Source organism: Mycetomoellerius zeteki, unplaced genomic scaffold (assembly GCF_001594055.1).
Source record: "Mycetomoellerius zeteki isolate Tzet28-1 unplaced genomic scaffold, Tzet1.0 scaffold46, whole genome shotgun sequence".
NCBI lineage: Eukaryota > Metazoa > Arthropoda > Insecta > Hymenoptera > Formicidae > Mycetomoellerius > Mycetomoellerius zeteki.
Window position 1 is genome coordinate 114,342 of NW_017257457.1, and position 21,586 is coordinate 135,927.

The 21,586-nt window shown below is 31.8% G+C and overlaps 4 protein-coding genes across 4 annotated transcripts; 3 read left to right on the forward strand and 1 right to left on the reverse strand.

The window, feature by feature from the left end:
• The first annotated feature begins 380 nt into the window (after positions 1-380).
• LOC108726996 (THAP domain-containing protein 5) lies at positions 381-2,818 on the forward strand. Its single transcript, XM_018454872.1, has 5 exons — positions 381-396; positions 513-957; positions 1,165-1,294; positions 1,530-1,934; positions 2,704-2,818. The coding sequence occupies exons 2-5, from the start codon at positions 805-807 to the stop codon at positions 2,718-2,720; spliced, it is 705 nt and encodes a 234-aa protein (XP_018310374.1). The 5' UTR covers positions 381-396; positions 513-804; the 3' UTR covers positions 2,721-2,818.
• A 1,823-nt stretch (positions 2,819-4,641) lies between these two features.
• Positions 4,642-9,109, forward strand: LOC108726997 (serine/arginine-rich splicing factor 7). Its single transcript, XM_018454873.1, has 4 exons — positions 4,642-4,845; positions 5,178-5,557; positions 8,377-8,620; positions 8,695-9,109. The coding sequence occupies exons 1-3, from the start codon at positions 4,837-4,839 to the stop codon at positions 8,615-8,617; spliced, it is 630 nt and encodes a 209-aa protein (XP_018310375.1). The 5' UTR covers positions 4,642-4,836; the 3' UTR covers positions 8,618-8,620; positions 8,695-9,109.
• Positions 9,110-9,772: 663 nt separating this feature from the next.
• LOC108726991 (BRCA1-associated RING domain protein 1) lies at positions 9,773-13,639 on the forward strand. Its single transcript, XM_018454863.1, has 3 exons — positions 9,773-11,084; positions 12,000-12,340; positions 12,725-13,639. The coding sequence occupies exons 1-3, from the start codon at positions 10,285-10,287 to the stop codon at positions 13,285-13,287; spliced, it is 1,704 nt and encodes a 567-aa protein (XP_018310365.1). The 5' UTR covers positions 9,773-10,284; the 3' UTR covers positions 13,288-13,639.
• A 6,015-nt stretch (positions 13,640-19,654) lies between these two features.
• On the reverse strand, positions 19,655-21,586 carry LOC108726975 (fibroblast growth factor receptor substrate 2). Its single transcript, XM_018454839.1, has 4 exons — positions 21,544-21,586; positions 20,943-21,262; positions 20,469-20,854; positions 19,655-20,396 (listed from the first exon to the last, which is right to left on the reverse strand). The coding sequence occupies exons 2-4, from the start codon at positions 21,249-21,251 to the stop codon at positions 19,655-19,657; spliced, it is 1,437 nt and encodes a 478-aa protein (XP_018310341.1). The 5' UTR covers positions 21,252-21,262; positions 21,544-21,586.

Genomic DNA, 21,586 nt, shown 5'->3' on the forward strand with positions numbered 1-21,586 from the left:
CTTGTGTCCACGATGCTAGAAATTGGTCCGAGATCTCGGAGAGAGAAAGAATTAACCAATCACATTTAAATAATTTAGTCACATGATCAATGCGATTAGTCAATTCTTTCTTCATTCGAGATCTCCGACGGATTTCTAGCATCGTGGACACTGGGCTTAAGAATTGTAAATACACTCAGGATGAGGTTAAGGCCCGGTTGCACCAACGTTACTTTAATTTTAAGCGAGACTTAAAACTCTCTTTGTCTCTGTCTCTTTTCAGTTTTAAAACGGGACAGAGAGAGTTTTAAGTCCCGCTTAAAGTCAAAGTAACGTTGGTGCAACCGGGCCTAAGTAATTTAACAATTAAGCACGAAAGAACAATATAAATCAAATTATATGGCTTAAGAGTTAACCGTGAGTTGTAAAACTGAGCCTTAATTCTGTTGAAGAAGACATCAGATTAAATATAAACATTATATTTACATCATAAATGTTTTCTTGTTGCTATATGTAATAAATAATAAATGTAGACATGGAGAGATTGGAATGAAATATGTTAAAAAAGTGTGCTCAAAATAAGAATTATGCGAGCGGAACAGGCGGAGGACCACCGAAAGTACTTCAGTTAACAGAACTGGGAGAAAAATTATTAGAGATTATAAGTCCTGAAACTACTAGTTTGGATAATATATCTGAAGGAAGAAATTTTAATAGAACTACAGGATCTGTAAATGATACGATCCCAAAAAGAAAATCCTTTCATATGTCTGAAGGATTCATACAAAATATGGTTTTAATAATTTTTATATAGACATTGACAAGATGGTAATCTGTGCAGCAGTTGGTTGTAAAAATTCATCTAACAAAGGTGTTAAAATGAATTGTTTTCCAAAAGATACTTGTCGCCGAAACGTATGGTTAAGAAATGCCAAACTGGAAAATAAAATATTAAACAGCTCTGCAGCATTATGTGAGGTATTCTATTTATATATTTCCATATTTAATTGTATATTTTACTTTTAAATATTTGCTAAACTTATATATATATTTTACATTTATATTTTACTTTTAAATATATGCACAACTTTACATTTATTATATTTTTAATTTATTATATTTTTGTGTGTTACATTATTATTATATTTTTTTTTGAAGTAGTATAAAATTACTTTCTTTTTTAAGTTTCATTTTACCTCAAATATGTGGGAAAAGATACGAATCGATGGAACAAAAAAACTTAAATGTACAGCAGTTCCAACTATATTTGGAGAATTAGTAACTCAACAAAAGAATAAAAAAGTTAAAATTAATCGTAAGTTCAATTTTAACTTTGTACCATTCATTATTCTCTATGTTAGAAATTTTATATTAGAAATAAGAAAGTTTATATTAGAAATAATAAGAATGATATTTAAGTGTGTAATTATTAATAGTATACAAAAAACAGTATGTTGTAATAATTAATTCAAAGTAATAATTAATTTTGTCATCATTGTAATTATATATATATAATTGTTACTAATTAGATAATATTTATTTTCATTCAGAAAATACTGTTAATTTAAATGGAATTAAACAGTCTCAGATAATAATATCTACAACAGATTATGATGGTACTGTTACAATATCTATAAAGGATCCAAAAAAAGAACAATGTCAATCAGAAAATCTATCTGATATTGAAGAAGAAGCAGTAACTCAACAAATAAGCAAAAAAACTATCAAAGAAGAAACAGCAGAATTATGTAGTAATGGAAACATTATACAAAACAACACATTGGTTTCAAAACAGGAACGCAGTTTGAATAGACAAAATTTATCATATATAGAAAAAATCAAGAAATTAGAAAAGCTGCTTCACAAGTCAGAATCGCTACGAATGAGTATGAAAAAGAGACATAAACGTTTGCAAAATCAATATAAAAACAGAATTAAGGAATTAGAAAAAAAAAGTATGCATATTGAATAGTTTCTTACAGTTATTTGGCAACTTTTGCATAAAGATCAGTTTTTAAACAAAAGATATAAATTAATAAAAATATAAATGAAACATTGTATATTAAATGCACTCTAATTAAAAAACGATTTGAAGTTAATCAGTATTTCACATTATATGAAAAAAATATCAACTAGTAACTATAATGAAGATGATCGAGAAATTTTGAAAGGTTTTTTATCTATTATTGAAAATAAAAGTAATGAATTATCACTTTTCAGTTTTTTTATGAAATGGAAAAAAATTTTTAGAAGATACAAAGATAATATTATATTAACTAATAATAATATTGATTTAAAACAATTTTTTGAAGACAAGTTTAGCTATATATTTTATATTATACCAATGTGTTCACAATATTAAACAAAAAATTATTAAATAATATGCTGTATTCAGATTAAAAACATTCTAAAAAAATCGCTGCATTAAAAAATTATATGGAAAATAAGACCATGGCAATGCAAATTAATATATTACATTAAATAACTATATTATTATATTACTGATATAGTTTATATGCAAATATTATTTTCTTATGATAAATGTTAAGATAATACAAATATTTAGTAATATAATTAGTTTGTGATGTACTTGTAACATTAATTATATTATAAAATTTATTTCTTTTTTATTTATAATGTACACTTGTGATATGCATTGATTATGTAATAAAGCTTATTTTAATAAAGTAAATTTTTATTAATATTTTGTATGTATTTTTACAGGTATCATAGATGTTTGAAAATACATCACTTGGGAATTAAAATCCTTTTACAAAATGTTTACGGACATAACTTTTTTGGATGATGGTAATGAATCCAATTGTTACTTTTATTCAAAGTTGGGTACAAACTAGTTAATAAGTTAAAAATTAAATAAAAAGTTAATAACTTTTAACTTAATTTAGCTTATATCAAATTCATTAATTTTTAACTTAATGTAATTACTTTAAAACTTTAATTTATTAACACTTTTCTTTTAAAGATAAAATTTGTTTGTATTTCTATAAATGCTAATATTTTTTCTATAAAATCTTAAAGAATTAGATTAGAAAAAGCTAAGCATTTGGGGAACGATATCAACGCTATTGTCTTACAGAATATGTTTAAAATATTAAATAATATGCATCTATAGGGTGAGTTATTCTATCCTTGTTTTACATCAGATCACCGATACTATTTGCAAATATCTATGTAAAACTCAATTTTTTATTGCAAAAAAATATATTACTATATAAAAAACTATTTCTGTTATTTCATGTAATTTACAAATAAAATATTAAATTTATTTGATGAGCTATTATATCTATATTGTAATTTTTTTTATTTAAAGTAATCTAATTTTAAAGAAAATTAGGTCATTTTGATCTAATAAAAATATTTTTTAAATTAACTTTTTATTTAACTAGAGTTAATTCAATCATAACTTTAACTGAGTTAGTTTTTTGTTCATGCAACTTTTAACGTAAGTAAATTAATTTTATATAAACTATTAACTTTAACTTAATTTAAAAAAAAATTAACTTACCAACCCTGCTTTTATCGTTTGAATACAATAAATATGTATGTGCTGTGTTTCAAATTGTACTGAAAATCTATAGTGCCAATACTGAAATGCTATAGTAACGTAAACTGTAGTATTTTCGGTGCTGGCAGTCAATTTTGGAACACAGCCTAAAGCCCGTTTCTACCAATGTAGATTAACTTTAATTTCAGTTTAATTTACTCTTCATCTTTTTCTTATTCTTAAAACTAGAAAAAGATGAAGAGTTGTTGAACCAAGATTAAAGTTAATCTGCATTGGTAGAAACGGGCATAAGTATACGACGGTTAGCATGAGTTCAACTTTTGTCGCGTAGTGGAAACATATCTTGCTTCCGAGCAAGCGAGACGTTGATTGGCTATCGCGCCAACTTCCGCCGCGCGGCAAGCATTGCCGCATTCTGTGTGCAGGAATCATAAAGGTGCACCTTAAGAATTTCAATCTATCAGAAACTGTGTATTCCACAATACATGATTTCTGATAGGTTGAAATTCTTATTCTTTGTTCTCTGTTCCTTGTTCCTTTTATTCTGCGCAGCCTCTTAATAAGGTTCAACTTGTTCCTCATCTTTTTCTAATTCTAAAATTGGAAAGAGATAATAAATAAATTGAACCTCGGTTAACAGGGATGGGGTGATCACACCGTTAATCGCCGTGTCGCACAGTGGCTACGGTCCACTTGATGCTACAAATGCTTTGAAACATTTTTTGATTAGTCAATTAGTAAAATTCTTTCTTCCGATTGCTCAATCAAAAGCTTCTCGAAGCATTGGCTGCGTTCAGCAGAGAAAGCAGTTTTGCAACTGTTGTAAAATTCTTGAATATAATTGGTTTATACATTTAGATCCAATGAGGAACTAAGGGCAAGACCAATCATATTAAAGAATTTTACAACAGTTGCAAAGATGCTTTTTTTACTGAACGCAGCCATTTGTAGCGCCAAGTGGACCACACCCAGTGTCGCTTGTTGGAAAGCTCCCATTGTGCAGTATATACGTGCACAGCAGTATGCGCAATGTACACTGTGATACAAACTGTATAAAATCTCCTGTTAGCGATTGGCCGAATAAATTAACGGCTTGTAGCATATACTTGGCATTGGTGGATATTGGTGGACATTATCGTAAATATCGTTGTGGTGGAAACGCTATTGAAAAATTGATCTTACGAAGGGGTTTCTAATCAATTTACAATTTGTTTCTCTGGAGAATCGATAACGCGTAGGAAGCTAACGCTGTCAATCGTATATTTTCCAGAAAATGTGCCATAGGTCTTTGTAGACATCTTCATCCACGAAAACTCTACAAGGCTAACAACATGAGCAAGGTATAAAAATCACTCCGTTTATCCGTGTCTCAGTCATTGTCAGTCATTTTATATTTTTCGGAAGTAATAAAACATCTTTTTTCTATTTAATGTTTATTTAATAAAAGATCGTTTTATTATGAACGGGATTGTTAATTGTTTAAATGTTATTTTGGAAAGAGTTAATTTAAAGAAATATGAAATTTATAAATTGTTTTTTTTTTTTTAGATTTAAACATAAAGATGAGAGAAAAATATTTTATAAATTTATTATCTTATTTATATATTGATACTTTTGTGAGAAAGAGTTTGCTTACTTTATATGTATATATTTTTTTTATATATGTTATTAGATCTCACGTTATCCTTCGGATGGCAAGGTTTATGTAGGAGATTTAGGGAGTAGCGCTAGTAAACAGCAATTGGAGGATGCGTTTTCTTACTATGGACCCTTGCGTAATGTCTGGGTTGCCAGAAACCCTCCTGGATTTGCTTTTGTCGAATTTGAAGATCCTAGAGATGCAGAGGATGCTGTGAGAGGACTGGATGGTCGTATTCTATGTGGAAGACGTGTCCGCGTGGAATTATCAAACGGAAAGAAATTAAGAGACAGGGGCTTTTCTAGAAGAGGCATTGGGAGACCTTTTCATCCAGAAGATAAATGTTACGAATGTGGTGAAAAGGGCCATTATGCGAGAGATTGTCATCGTCATAGAAGTTCTCGTAGAAGAAGGTAAGTTTTGAAAAATTTTCTTTTTTTTAATGGGCTCAATATTTATTTTGATATGTAAAAATGCTTAAAACTTGAACATATATATATATATATATCGACATACATATCGACATACATACATACATATATACATACATACATATGTGTTTCATTTTAATCGCCCTACTAGAATAATTCAAGGAGACATGGGATTAAAAAAAATTTCAAACAAAAGTTAAATGATTTTGAAGGGAACACAAAATGATATCATGGATTTGAACTTAGGTGTCATTATGGGTTTGACCTTGTCGTCAAGGTCACTTTGAATTTTTTAAATTTTGTGGGAACCTTCCATTTTTCATTGCATATTCTCTTAGCTTACCTCGAGAGCTTTTCGAAACACACACTATAATAAAATATTTTTTCATTAAGTACTTTTCGAGTTATAAGTCTTGAAAGTACCGCTTACAGTACCGCCGGCATTAACACTACCCAAGATGTCCGACCGACGGCTAAAACCTCTTAAATGTTGTTTAGGATCATGACCTAGATAATATTTATTAATATCAAGGCCACTAGAGGTTGTGGCTCTTATTTTCATATTTATATAAACATGAATTTTTACAAAAATGAAAATAAGAGCAACAATCTCCAGTTGGCCTTGATATTAATAAATGTTATCTAGATCATGATCCTAAACAACATTTAAGAGGTTTTAGCCGTCGGTTGGACCTTGAGTAATGCTAATGCCGGCAGTACTCTAACTTTTAAGCCTTATAACTCAAAAAGTACTTAATGAAAAAATATTTTATTATAGTGTGTGTGTTTTGGAAAGCTCTCAAAGTAAGCTAGGAGAATATGCAATGAAAAATGGAGAATTCCATTAAAAAAATTTAAAGACCTTGCTCTGACCTTGACACCCAAAGTCAAATCAATGATCATCTTATATCCTCCTCAAAGTCACATAACTTTTGTCTGAAACTTTTTTAATCTCACGTCTTCTCGAGATATTCTAGTAGGGCGATTAAAATGAAACACCCGTGTGTATATGTACATATATTGTGTTTAAGAAACTATACATTGAATTATATTGTGTATATGCAAGTTTCTGTCTTCTCGCATATATTATAGAGAATTATCTTGTAAGATGGAAAAGGATTGTAGCATGTTACAGAAAAATATAGATTTATATTTCTTGTTTTATATGAACCAAGATGAGAGTTCATATTTACAATTGCAAAGATTCTATTTTTGTGCGAATCAGCCATATTTGGATTTAGGCCTTTAATTAGGCGTTCTTTGTCTGGTATTTATATAATAATCAGGAAACAAATATTTAATATATACATTATGATTTCCATTGAGTTATGTGAAATTTTTCTTGATCAAATGAGACTATCACAATATCACAGTCATTGTGCTAATTTCACTTGTTTTATTTATAAGAAAGATTGTATAATATATAAATTATATATTCCGTTATTTAAATAATGGTGATTATAAATAATTTAGACATAATTGGTAATAATTAAAAGAAAAAGAAAAGATATTTTTACAAACATAAAGAAACTAGTTGTAAAGTGGTCAACGTAATATTGCCCGTTATTTATAGGAGTTGCGGCTGAGCATACAGCACACGCATGTGAAATGTGTGTTGCTACTCGACATTGTCGCGCGAGATTCGCCTTGGGTTCACGTTTGTGACACACACTGCGCGTCGTAGTTACAGCGTAGAGCACTTCACATCTACTTTGGGTTTCCCTCTGCACACTCTGCGGGCGAGAAAACGCGGCAAACATGGGCCGTGACCGACCGGACACGGGGTGGCTAGTTCTACGCACTGCTACGATACTGATCCGCTGACCACTGACCATCACCCTAAATCGAGAGTTTATGCACGTCTGGCACTCCTGGCGTTCTTCGTTCAGCTATCCATGATTTCTGCCTAGTCGTCGTTTTCGTCGTAGTCATCGTTGTCGTCGTCGTCTTCATCGTCCTAATCATCGTCATCATCGTCGTTGTCGTCGTTGTCGTCATCGTCGTAATACTTATAACGATTGCTGAGAGACAAAATTTCAGCGGTCTCGTCTCTAGCCACTCTTCATCCGTTCATCTCGGACCCTCTCGTAATTTCATCTACATAAAGGGCTCATCCGCTCTCCCTTCTCGGTGCAGCTATCGCGCATGCAATCCACAATTGTCTGCTATAAGCACAGCCAGGAAAGATGGTATATAAGTAGAATAGTCAAAAGTATATGTATATCCTATGAGGATTATTATATATGGCTGAGTGAATTTTGAACATAAATGAATTCACGTTACATTATTGCGTATAAGCAAATTTGCATGACTTGTGAAGGTAGTTGCATTTATATATGGAAATAGTTGAATAGTCTTGTTAAATAGAAATTGCTCAGAGATATTAAATATACTTCAATTATGAATATGTAAAGTTTAAAAGTTAATAAGTTCATACATCAGTTCGGATAACTATTACTTATTATACCTTTCAGAGAGAGAGAAAGCACTCAATATATATCTAAATATTACACTTACAATATTTGTAAAAAAAGATGATAAGCTTGTTATCTAATAGATGATTAGAGTGATTATATGTAAATTGAAAGGTTTATTAGGACTAGGTTTCTTCATTATTATTGATAAAGGATCGCTGCCAATAATTTCAGGGTGATATATAAAAGCTATATAAAAATCCATAAAAATCGAATAATCTTTACTTTTAAAAATTATGTTTTATATTAATGTTCTGTAGTAATGGATAGGCAAAATATATGTATGGCTATTGTTTTAACATTTATTTATTATGGATTTTACTTTAGGTGGTCCCGTTCGCGATCAAAATCCAAATCAAGATCACGATCGCGATCACGGTCGCGTTCGCGTTCACGTTCCCGCTCAAGATCTCGCAGTAATCGTTCGCGTTCTCGCTCATCACGACGCAGCCCATCCCATAGCAGGAGCGTTTGTGCCAAGGATAAATATCGCAAGAAGCGGAAGTCTGTTTCCAAAGATCGAAGCAAGTCGAAATCTCGATCGGGTTCCAGATCGCGAAGCAGATAAATGGTAAATGCATAATAAATATCGCTTATACTCTATTGCCACCGTTGAACGTAATACATTGTGAGTTTTTGTTTCAGTGGATATGGATTTAATTTGACGTTTATCGGATTTCTTTGACTTAATTAGAAAACTACTATCTTTTCAATAATTCTCTCAACTAATTGCAGATTAATCTATTATTTAGCATATTGTATAAGCTCACATGTCTTTGTAACATGAATACTATAACTTCATGTATGTAAATGAAGGATTATTATTCTATATAGAAAGGAAATACTGTTATAGAAACATATACTATTATTTTACCGGCTACGCGATTTTCTCAAATCTGTCATGTTCATCGCTTGCATTTAAGTTATTGTAAAACGATGTTCAATAAAACGATAGTTTTTTGAACGCATTCGATGCATTTGTATTGGATTGTACCATACATTCAATCAGATGTTCAATAAAACGATAGCTTTTTGGACACATTCGATGCATTTGTATTGGATTGTACAATACATTCAATGTTCGTCTCGCCGAAATTCCAAGTTCCCACACCGAACAAGCACGCGTGTAATATATACAGCGTAAAAGTTCCTTTTCTTCTTCCCGTTCATATAAACATCTGTGTATCCTGATCTCTTTCTTGCGACGTCGCCGAGTTTTCCTCTCTCTTGAAATTTTTTTGCATTATCAGTATACTCAACGGCAATAAAGCAACGAGTTAATAGGCGTAGCAAATGGTGTGATATTTTCAAGTTGTGCAGGGAAATTGTACTAACAAATAACTGGTAAAGTAACACTGAAATAATTCAATTTTTTAATAGTTTGAAATATTACATGTCTCTTCTTTATTTTTAGGTTGAGTAAAATTCATTTTGTCGAATGCAGTTAACTTTGTCACTCATGGAAAGAGAGAAAGAGAGAGTGTGTGTGTGTATGCATAGTATTATTTAAAATATACTGTGTGAATACTGTTTAAAATTAAAATGAAAGAAAGAAGAGTTTGACACACAAAGTGTCGATGAACGATTTTTACTTTATTACGTAAGCATTTTCATCGTAATTACTTATTATTAGACAATTGTAGAATATAATAAAAAAATTATATTATTTTCATTAATATATATATCTAATGGTTATCTAATTTTGAAAAATGTAACTTTCATCATCATGATCGCTCTAAATTCCAATGGTTCGGCACCCATGGCTCGTCTGAGGAGGATTATAAGGAGCACGCAGACTAGTGAAGTGGGGTAGACAACCATAGGCAACGAATGAAGACGAAACGCACTACAACACGAGACACAGACAGTATGGCAGTATGGAGAAGTGGAGGGAGCTGAAGATAAGAGGAGGAGAAGAGAAAGAAAAAGGGGAGAAGCCGGTGTAGGCAGCCGGTAAAGGCACGTTTTTAGTAAAGCATCGTAAAACGCCGGCGATTCTTGTTCGCTTCGGGTTCTGCTCGATCGTTCCGTACACCAAGTTTCGTTGACCTCCCGTTGCGCTTCTTTTTATTATAGCGCGGGTTTTATTGTACAATATTACCAGTGTAATTCGACCAAGTGGCGAAAACGAAATTTCTCGCAGTACACAGACCAATTACGCGTATCGTTCCGCGTTGAGAGCGTTAAGCCAATTGCGTGAACAAATAATCAAGGCCAATTAAGCGTGCGGGCGCAATGACTTCCGCGTACGAAACGACGACAGAACGTGAGGAACAGAAGGCAACAAATCCGCACGATACTGCGCGAGTATTTTTCAACCCGAACGCTGTCTCTGACATGGAGGAGACGTCGTCGTCGTCTCGAGCCAGTCTCGCAACAGGTGACTCGTCTTTTGAGGAATCCACGTTTTTTTCTTCCGTAGAAGTTAGCGTTCTGCCTGCAGGTGAATCATTCGATGGGGATCTGGAAATGTTTGAGAAAGAAAAAGAAAATAAGGACGAAGGAAGCGTCAGCATCTCTGTAACTTTGATAAATGATATTTCACAAATGGATAGATCTAACGGGGAATTGTCGTTCGAAGATAATGAGAGGCATAAGGAAAAGAAATCAGTTTTATTAGTGGATTATATCGCATCGGAAAGCGCATCCACGTGCAGCGCAAGAAGAGAGCAGGTCAAAGACCAGAAAAATCGAAGCATATCAGAGATCCAAGTGCAGGAACAACATGATAGTAATGTTCACCTCGGGGAGAAGTTCCGAGATTCCGCGGTAGAAGACGCGGTGCGAGTTTGTTGCGAGAATGTGGCGGAAATTTGCCTGAACACGGATGAGAAACAAGATGAATTTGAAAGGGAAATTATCAGCCGGCAGGACAGTGACTCGTTTTATGATGCAGTACGTTCGGGAAACGCCAAGCGCGTTTCGATGTTGATCGCCAACGGTTGCGTGCAAAACCTGGACGAACCGGATTGGAACGTGTCGGGCGATCCACCCTTATTGATGGCAGCAACGAATCATTGCCTTCCTATGCTGAGGTAGATCTTTTGGAATTGTGGAACGCAATCGTTTAAATATAAAATCGCATTGTTTTACGTAAGCTTTACTTTCTCCTTCCTGCAAGTTGTATCAACTTAGAGCTTTCTGGCAATCAGTCATCCACGAGTTATCGTAACATTGAAAATAATTTAATTTTTTAAATAAATTCATTGATTTTTAGGGCATTATATTATTCGTTATATATTAGAAATTTATATTGACAACACATAAGATTTTTAAGAATGATTATATACATTACTTTAGATTTATCGATATAAATTATTAATGGAAAATATTTTCATAATGTTAAACAAAAAAAACATTACCCTACTGAAAAAAATCATGTCACAAAGTTACATAACGAAATCATGTAATTAAAACAAGTAAATCACATAATTGATTGTTCCAAATCAGTACGTGATTTTTTTAAATCGCGTAATTAGAAAAATTACATGATATTAGAAATAATTTCTTATCTATTATATGATTTTATAGTTATTGAGTTTTAAATAATTAAATGATAGAAATAAAAGAGAAAAAACATTGTGTGATTTTTAAAATTATGTAATTAAAAAAAAATCACGTACTGATTTGGAACAATCCGTTAAGCGATTTATATGTTTTAATTATATGATTTCGTTATACAATTTTGTGATGTGATTTTTTTCCAGTGTTTAAAGCGCAATATCGAACAATATCTGCATAGCTATGAAAATTCTCTTTGATAAATTGACGTAAAAGTTAAAAATAACTTTGCGGCACAGCTATTTTTATTTTCGTGACGCGTATCATATTCACAATATTGTAATGTATATATGTGTTGTATATTCGTAATATTGGTAATCCTTAAAAATTTAATGATAAAGAATATGCGTTGTAGAAATTTTTTATATCTTTTTATCGCCGGATTACAGTGCGTTACTAGCGAACGGGTGCGATCCAGCTGTGCGTTCACCGCGGGGTGAGACGGCACTTCATAGAGTAATCCTGAACGGCGGACCGAGTAAAGTGTTGAAATTCGTGGAGGACCTCTTGAAATACGACTGTCCGCCAGGCGTCAAAGAGGCCGGCAGTGGATCGACTGCGTTGCACGTGCTGTCTCGTCAACTGGTTCACACATCGCTAAAATCTCTTCGTCATAATTTCGATGCGGCTCTGAAGACGTTAGAATTATTGGCGAAAGCAGGACCTGTTAACGCTAAGGATCATCAAGGTCGAAGTGCCTTGCACATTTTAGCATCATCAACTATCTTTGGTACGATCATAATGATCGTCTCTGTACACTAAATATTCCCTTCGTTAAGAGCGAACTAATTTATTATTTATTTGTTTCTTTGGGGAGGAATCTTTTAATTTTTAAAGAACCTTTAATTTTCATTTACTTACAATTAAAAGTTAGGTGTTTGATATTTTTGTCAATGAAAAACCTTTTAAGATTACGCCATTTTATATTCAACAACTACATCTTTTAATCCTGTGTACTTTTATACAATTTTTTTTCCAAACAAATGATATTTTTCCGTACATACAAACAATGACATGCGTGACTTTTTCAAATAACAGATGATTATTCTCGCTCATTTCGCGATCGCCAGACGAAAAGAGTGCGTAAAAGCTTTAATGGCACGTTATCTTACAGATAACAATCACAAGACCGACATCGAATCGTTGATTGGTACACTTCTGGCTGCCGGTGCGGATACTGCGCTGAAGAATGATCGCGGAGAGACCGCTTTGCACGAGAGTTTGGAGTGCGGTGCGCTAAACACGGCGACATTGTTGATACAACACACGCCAACGGGCATCACGTCGCGATACGGTGAAACCCCGTTGCATATAGCGTCGCGAAAAAATCATGTCGATATGGTGACGAAGCTACTTGAGCACGGTGAGGACCCCGGCACACAGGACGCCGGCGGGAACACTCCGTTGCACCTCGCATCAGCAAGAGGATTTCATCAGACGGTATCATTATTGGTCACCTCACCCTTAGCTCAATTGGAGAAGATCAACATTGACGGTCTAACGGCGTTGCAAGTTGCCGCCGAGAGTGGATTCGCTAATGCCGTCAGGATACTGTTGAAGGCTGGTGCTGATCCTAGCCAAACCATGCATTATTGTGCGACCATTCTGCGCCGCCATCCCGACATCTCGCTCTTAATCGATCACGAATTGACTAGACGTCGACAACTTGCCGCCTGATCCGTTGATTTCCTACTGACATTCGGCAATTTGTTTAAGATGGCTAAATATTACTACGGATAAAGTGCAATTATCATACTTGTTGCTCAATATTACAATACATATTTGATACATGCAGAAATTATACATGGTCCATTTTAAAAGATCCATTTTAAAAGATCCACTCAGAAACACTGCGTTAAATTGAAAAATGTTTCAGACAAAAGTTTTTTTTACTTCGAGGAGATATGTTAAAGATGGTACGATAGGTTTGACCTTGGGTGGCGTTGTCGAGATCAAGGCGAGATCACTTTGAATTTTTTAAATGAGATCTTCAATTTTTCATTACATATTCTTATAGCTTACCTCGAGAGCTTTTCAGAACACTGCAATAAACTAATTTTTCATTAAGTACTTTTCGAGTTATAAGACTTGAAAATTACAGTATTATCGGCATTAACATTACCCAAGGTGTCCGACCGATGACTAAAATCTCTTAGATGTTGTTCAGGATCATGATCTGGATAACATTTGTCAAGATTAAGGAGATTATATATTGGAGATTACCTCTTATTTTCATTTTTACGTAAAAATGAATTTTCAGTACAAAAATGAGAATAAGAAGTACAACCTCCAATAGCTTCTGAGATATTTGAGTGGATTCCTTTAAAATGGAATTATGTATGTGTATAATGTGTCATAATATACAATCGTTGCCATAAATCTCACTGTGGATCAAAGTGCACTTAAATGAAAAGCGAAAAATTAAATTCTAAAGCAATGTTGAAATGTGGCCGCCTTGTGTCATAGTGCAAACATCTGCTCTTCTTCGCATCGATTGACGCACTCGCTAAAAGATTCCGGGCGTATTTCGAATAATTTCGCACTGAGCCTCTACGTGATTCCTAAGATGTTGAGTATTCTCTCTCTGAATGGGGATGGCGTATATCAGAATTTAATTTTTTCGCTTTTCATTTTATTGTAACTGATTAAATAAAATGACTTTGTTCATTTTCAGTCTATGAATTCTAATTTATTTTTTTCTCGAAAATGGCTTATTCTATCGAAAATATTAACCTTTTTTCTGCGGATTTATCCCATTTATTATTAAAAAATTTTAAACTAAAAAACATCAATGACAGTTTTTTTCATAAAAGAGGATCTTACTTATCCTTGGATCCGTTTCTGATTGAATAAAAAGATAATATGTAGTCCCTCAAAAAATAAGCTTTCATGCCCATTAAACAAATATCAAGTTACATCAAAATAACTCGAACGGTTTTTGATATTTTTGAAAAAAAAAACGAAATTTTTTTTAACTTTGACACCTTGTAGCTTTAAATTAAACCGTTTTGGACAAAGCGTTATATGAAGTTTTAGTCTTAAATTTGTGTGACGAATCACCCCTTAAAATCTTTTAGCGTACTTAGTATCCACCCTGTATATATAACTACATATATTTTACAAATAAACGTTAATGCCGTTATCGTGATTATTGTTTTGTTTTCATTACTGTTGTCATCGTGCGTAATCTTGCCATCATTATTAGTATATTAATAAGGTTTAGATAGATTTAATTGTTATCGTCATGATTATTTGAACAGGATTTAATAAATGAAACAATACGATTTTTATAACATAGTGTATATTTTATAAATCCACATAATATCTGATATGAAGCGAAAATGAGTAAAACGGGAGCATGTTTGTATGTACAGCTAAGTATAAATGGATTTTAAAATATTTTCTTCAAAGTATATATCACATGATATCTGAAAGGCTGTGTTAGAATTATGAAATAAATATTATATAATGATCGTATAATGTACATAATGTAATTCACTATACTTTGTGCTGATTTAAACATCAAGAAGACACTGTATAAAAATAAATGTCTTCCCTATTTCATATAGGCTTCTTTTATTACACGCACGAATAAAATAGAAATAAACGTACACAAATTACAGATTCCTTTCGATAATTTCATTATGGATCTTTTACAAAACATGTCTCACAACCGTGAAATTTTAACAGACGTAATTGATGTAGATTTCGTTTTAGATTACATCAGTTATATGTACAAAAAAATTTATGAAAACATTTGCCAATATGGATCGGGGCCGATCGCATAAAATGTTGATTTGATTAACAATAACATTTAATTTAAGAGATTACGTTAAATGCATTTCAAATAACAAATAATTACATTTATTATGGATATGTAAAAATTTAAAAGAGAGAAATTAAGAAATGATAAGCATACATGAAATCACTGTTGCACGAGCACTGAGACACGTTTTCAACTTTTGATGGCCTACTGATAAGAAGCTCTTCTGATATTACATATTATTACTTGTAGTTAAGGTACATACGTGTGGTATGGCATATATGATACATATGTCTATACATACATTCAAACTTACATACACACACGTATCAATAGAAATTCAATTCGATGTATGTAGTTATAATACAGGCTGCTATATTGCATATTGAAGATTGACGTGATAACACTATCGCTGTTGTCGCGTTGTCGGTCGTATTCATTTTAAGAATACTTGTATATAGCACAAAAAGTCTAAACTATACTTTTAAGCTCTGAACATCGTTATAAAACAGATTTATGCGTCTTTTTGACACATTCTACTTATATTTGTAAAACGGACAATATGTTTTACAGAAATGCTCGATTAAACACGTTCATTTCTTTCAATAAAACACACACATACACACACACTCTCTCTCTCTCTCTCTTTCATTGCAGATTTCTTTAATTATATTGTTCCTAAATTAAAAAAAATCTTAATCTTATCAAATTACTTCCCCCCGCAATTATAATGAAATAATTCTGGCACAAGTTATGGATTACATTATCAAAACTGTGTGTGTGGCTATAGAGATATTATAACAAAAAGCTTGATTATACATTTTGTCCCTAATCTAATTAAAATATTTTTAACGGTTAATCTTAAAAATATATTCTTTGGATAAATGTATATTCTTAAATGTACGCATACGCATTCACAGTATTTAATTTAACATATTAAACGCTGGTTATTTTGTTAAAATTGTAGGCCAATGACAATATTGCAATATATATTTATAAAACATAAGCTAAATTAAGATACGCGAGCACGAATAAAATTAATATATTTATCAATTCAGAAAACAAGATTTCTTTTAGCAAAACTTTCGCGCATTTGATTTTGGGAATATATAATGATAGAATATAAAAGTTTCTATCTACGCCAAGCATTGCACATGGTTATTCATTGTATATTTCTTATATTAGTTTTCTAACTGTAAAGCGGGTAGATATTATATAGAATCTTCCATATAATACACATATATAACATTATGCAATATATCAGAGCTGAGCATCATATTATATAATTTTTGTTCAATTCGCTATTTAAATAACATCTAATTTACTTGATCGTTTAAATGATTTTTTATCTAGATAAGGTTACTTAAATAATGTCATTCTTTTTCATACAAATAATAATTATTTCTATAAATAATATGAGTATTATATTCATTACGAATAAATTGAAAATAGTCCTTTTTTATTCCTTCTTATTAGAATAAAAAAGAGATTTCGCTCATTTCTCTAATATTTTCTAATAAAAGCCTGTAGGCCTGAATTCTTTTCGCTATTTAAAAAATAAAAAATAAAATAATTATATATATTACTTTAGTATATAATACATATTAGAGGTTCGAGAAAGAAACCAATTTTCTCATACTATAACAAAGATTACTGTTAACAATGCCTTGAGGTTTCTTTATTTAAGAAAAATTAATTTTTTTTCATTCATAAAAAAAAATTATTAAATATTAGTCAGGAAGATTTCATATTAACTTATTCACTATCAATTTCTAACATCTCTTTTTGTGATTGTATAATATTTCTTTAGAGCGCCGAAAGTATTCTTATTCATTTTATCGCGGAAAAATGATACAGATTATTTGAAATAGTTTGTTTATTATTTGTTGCATTAAAAGATATTTAAAACTATACAATGAAAGAAGTCCTTTTCTTTACATCTATTTATGAATTATTCAAATCTACTAAATATTATTATATTATCAATTAATTCAGTTTTTCAAAAGTGTTTATACGTATTTCTTAAAAGTATTAATATTCAAAATCTTTATAATCAAGAATGATATTAATAAAATAAATAATAAATGAGATATTCAGACTAATGCCATCAAATTATTTAAATTATATATCGTGATGATTATCACATAAATTTTAATTATTTGATATATTGTTTTCTTTTTATAATCGATCAACTATTTGTAACATAAGGGCTGCAACTTCAAAATGTAACATCCGGTTTACCTTGCTAAGTATTTATATATGACAGTGAATACGTTAATATCGTAAATAATGAATATTTTCCAACATTTTCATTTTAATATATATCTTTGTTATTTAAATATCACTTTAAAATCTTTAAATATGCTTTATTACTGCTTTTATTCTACGATTATAAATATTAAATCTGTTACTAAAATTGCTATTTTTAAATATTGAATTTTACTTGTTTTTCAAAATATCAGGATTTTCTGTTTTTCTTTTCACATTCGATAGAAGCTCTTTCCTATCAAATGATTTTCAAATAATCGAAAACTATGATAATAAAAAATTATGCTGTCAGAAATATACACATACCAATAGCTATTTTTTCATGCAAACAGGAAATAGCAAAAAGAAAACAGGCATATATTTATACATAAAATTAATTATATAATAAGTCTGTGTGACATTTTGCATTTTCTTACAATTAATAATCTGTTATTCTTATCTTAAACAATCCCTTAGACTAATATTACATACATCTGTTTTTTGTCATACGACAAGTTTTTCAAGCCTGTTGATTGGCCACAGGACAAAGAAGTTCTCGGATCTTTTTGTCCTGCAGCCAACTTATAACATGTTTGAAAAATTTGTCGTACGACAAATGTAATATCAGCCTTATACTTAAGGAACTCTTATGAAAAAAAATATACAAGTTGCGATTTAAAATACAACATCTCTAAAGAAATATGTGATACAAATGCCATCAATTCTATAAAAAAATTCGGCTTCTACTTAACACAACTTGTTATTTATGTGGCTTTACAATCTATGCCAAATTACAATCTGTACCATTACCATGAATAGCAGGTCAAATTGAGTTTTTGTTAACGAAAACTGAAATGTAAGTTACATAGTATAAACAATGTAATTTAATACACTTATAATATTTTTTCTACATATCTGTCAATATATTTTGCATACCAATGCAATTGTATTTATGCATGTGTGTGTCAGGAAATATTTAATGATTGATAAATAAATTTATCTAATTATTTAGTTCAATTATATCTATTTTTCTTAGATTGCTAATAACATAAATATGTGATATATTTGGTATAAATCCAATTTTTTAATAACGATTATAAACATACAACTTAACAACATGTATGAACTTATCCGTAAAAAAATTTATAATTGTTTACATCTTGGATGTATTGTAATTTCATTACTGGCTTAAGAATTATTGTAAGGAAAAATCATCTTCGATTTGAATTAATAATATATTTAACATATATCGACAAAATTTAGTGAATAAATAATATTATATGTATGAACACACACACTTTCTCTTTCTCACACACAAATTAATAGATATACATATATGTGTATATATGATCTTTGGAGCTGGATAAATTCAGCATCAGCTGTTTTAACACTGTCTTTAATATTATTATTATTATCAGCATTAATTATTCATGTCACATATATCAAACTAAATGAATATGCCATCCACAATCTTATTTTAAATGATTACTATCAGCGATAACTTATATCATACTTTTATACATTATACCATACTTTGTGTGTCACTTTTGAGCCACATTAATTTCTATGATATATATTTACAGAAAAAAGATTTTTAGGGCACTTTATAACTTCCAATTCCTCCGTGTTACTTTGTAAAATGCTAAATGTAAAAAATCTGTTTGCATGAAGTACTAAGAACTTTTATATATATATATATATATGTTTCTCATATAAAAACATTTTTTCTATGCTGTCTTAGTCTGAAAAAAGACTATGTATGAATACTGATGCTCTGATAAAATGCACTGAAAATTTGTACAAATTCATATACTAGAATATCCCATGGTATCAACTACTACGTAGTTTCCAATGTACTAAGAAACTTTGAATGTTTAACGCGTAATCAAACGACTTGAATGAGTTCCAGAAGCTGATGACAAAACTAAATCGATCTTTCCCAACATTTTTTGTCTTTTTTTACAGTGAAGAACACGATAGACAGTCGTTACACGAACGTCGTTATACGATATAATCTATATAAAATATGCTTATTTATTCACTTACTGAATTGTGCCTGCACGGAGTTATCAGGTCGTTTATCGTAGAATTATGACGAGTTTTTCTGCAGCCTTCATTATCATTTACGAGATTGGGATTAACAGAGTGTGAGAGCGCAGCTGTTTTGTTGAAATCTATCGTGGCATAGCCTTTTTGTGACTTGTTTGGAGATTCGGGGGGAGAGGGAGCAATGTTTATCACAATGTCAGACGTGCCGGCGGGTGCGTCATTCTTATCTTCCAGATCTAAAACTGCATAATTTACTTCCCTGATCGGGCATCCCGTCGGCGTGGAAGGTGCCAAGGGCGATCTCTCAGCTAATGAAGTGCCAGAGAATCTCTTCCTCAGACTCTCGATTTCGCTTGCCTCTAGATTAGCATAGCAATGCCTGGAGCCTTCTTCCATGTCTGATTGTAAGACGGGCAATGGAGGCGGACGCACTCTAATGGCAACGTTCTCTGTGTGATCTTGTTCAGGACTTATATTCATATATGCATGCCCTAATCCATCTATGTCGTTACTCTCTTCTTTGAGCTGATTTGTTTCGCAAGTACTGTGCGTTGGCGATATTAGGTTGGATTCGCTACAGATGTCTATGTTCATATAGGGCACCATAGTTGGTGACGTCGCGTCATAACTGGATATTTCTGTGTTACACTGAATGGGTAATAATTCCGTTTCCACAGGTCCACTGATGGATATCGTATTATTGACCGTAGACGCGTTTTGTGGTGATCTGTAATGATACCGAGAAACTTGTGTCATATCCTATATATTTTACACCATTGATCAAACAAATCGATATTACCTTTGTACTGTCCTTCCAAGGCTTTTATTATTGTTGCGCTCCATTTCAATGGGAAGAGACGACAAAACTTCCTCATTGACATAAAGAGAGGACGGATGGGGTTGAGAAATTGGTGGCGGTGGTGGCAGCATAGGGGGCGATGATGGTGATCCCAAAGTTCCTTGGGGCGATACTGGGCCACTACTGCTTCCGACACTGTTTAATCTTCTAATACCGTTCTGTTGACTATGAGGAAATCTAGAATTTACACGATTGTGACTTCTAGATGATATTGGATCCAAATAATTAGGTTCCACACTTTGTACTGCCACATTTGATACCGATGCAGAATGCGACGGGATTGGAAGGTCTCTGGACAGTGTATCATCTCCACTGTTATTGCGTACCTGTTAATAAGAAAGTGTTTTCTTTAAATACTGTCGTCATATATATATTTAAATATTAATATTAGGAATAGTATATACTGATATTAACCTGAATTTTTGTCTGTACAAGATTAAACAGTTCTTCAGCTCTCCGACATTTAAAGGCATATATACCAGGACCTGTGGAGCAGCGTCTGCCTGACTCAAAACTGAAGAGTCCTTCTAGGTCATATCCATACCGTCGTAAACAGCGCAACGGCCATTTATGCTGTTTGCCACGTTGATATAATATAATGTCTACTTCGGTTACTTCCAAACGTCCAGGGGAAACAAAATTACCATCATCGTCTACGTTCATTACTTGAAAAATATTGGGATGCAGATCGTTAACGTCTGCTGTGCTATTGACACAACCCATCCTTCATTTATCTAAACAAAAACATAATATACAATTCGCAAAATTTATAAATCAAAATTATAAATCAAACATTACTGTACATTTATCCCCAAGAAGCACATTACATATAAAAACGAAATAGAACTCTTGCAATCCTTATTTTTATCTTATAGTAATCCTGATTATTCAAGATACATGCAGCAGGTAAATAAAGAATAAAATTATTTATGGCATAAAACGGAGAGAATGAAAAGCATTTTAGTAAGTTTCATCAGTGAGCTATTGTGTTGTGTATTAAAGATCAGATACACACCAAATACGACATAGCCAAAACGACACAAAAGCCGTCTTCCGAT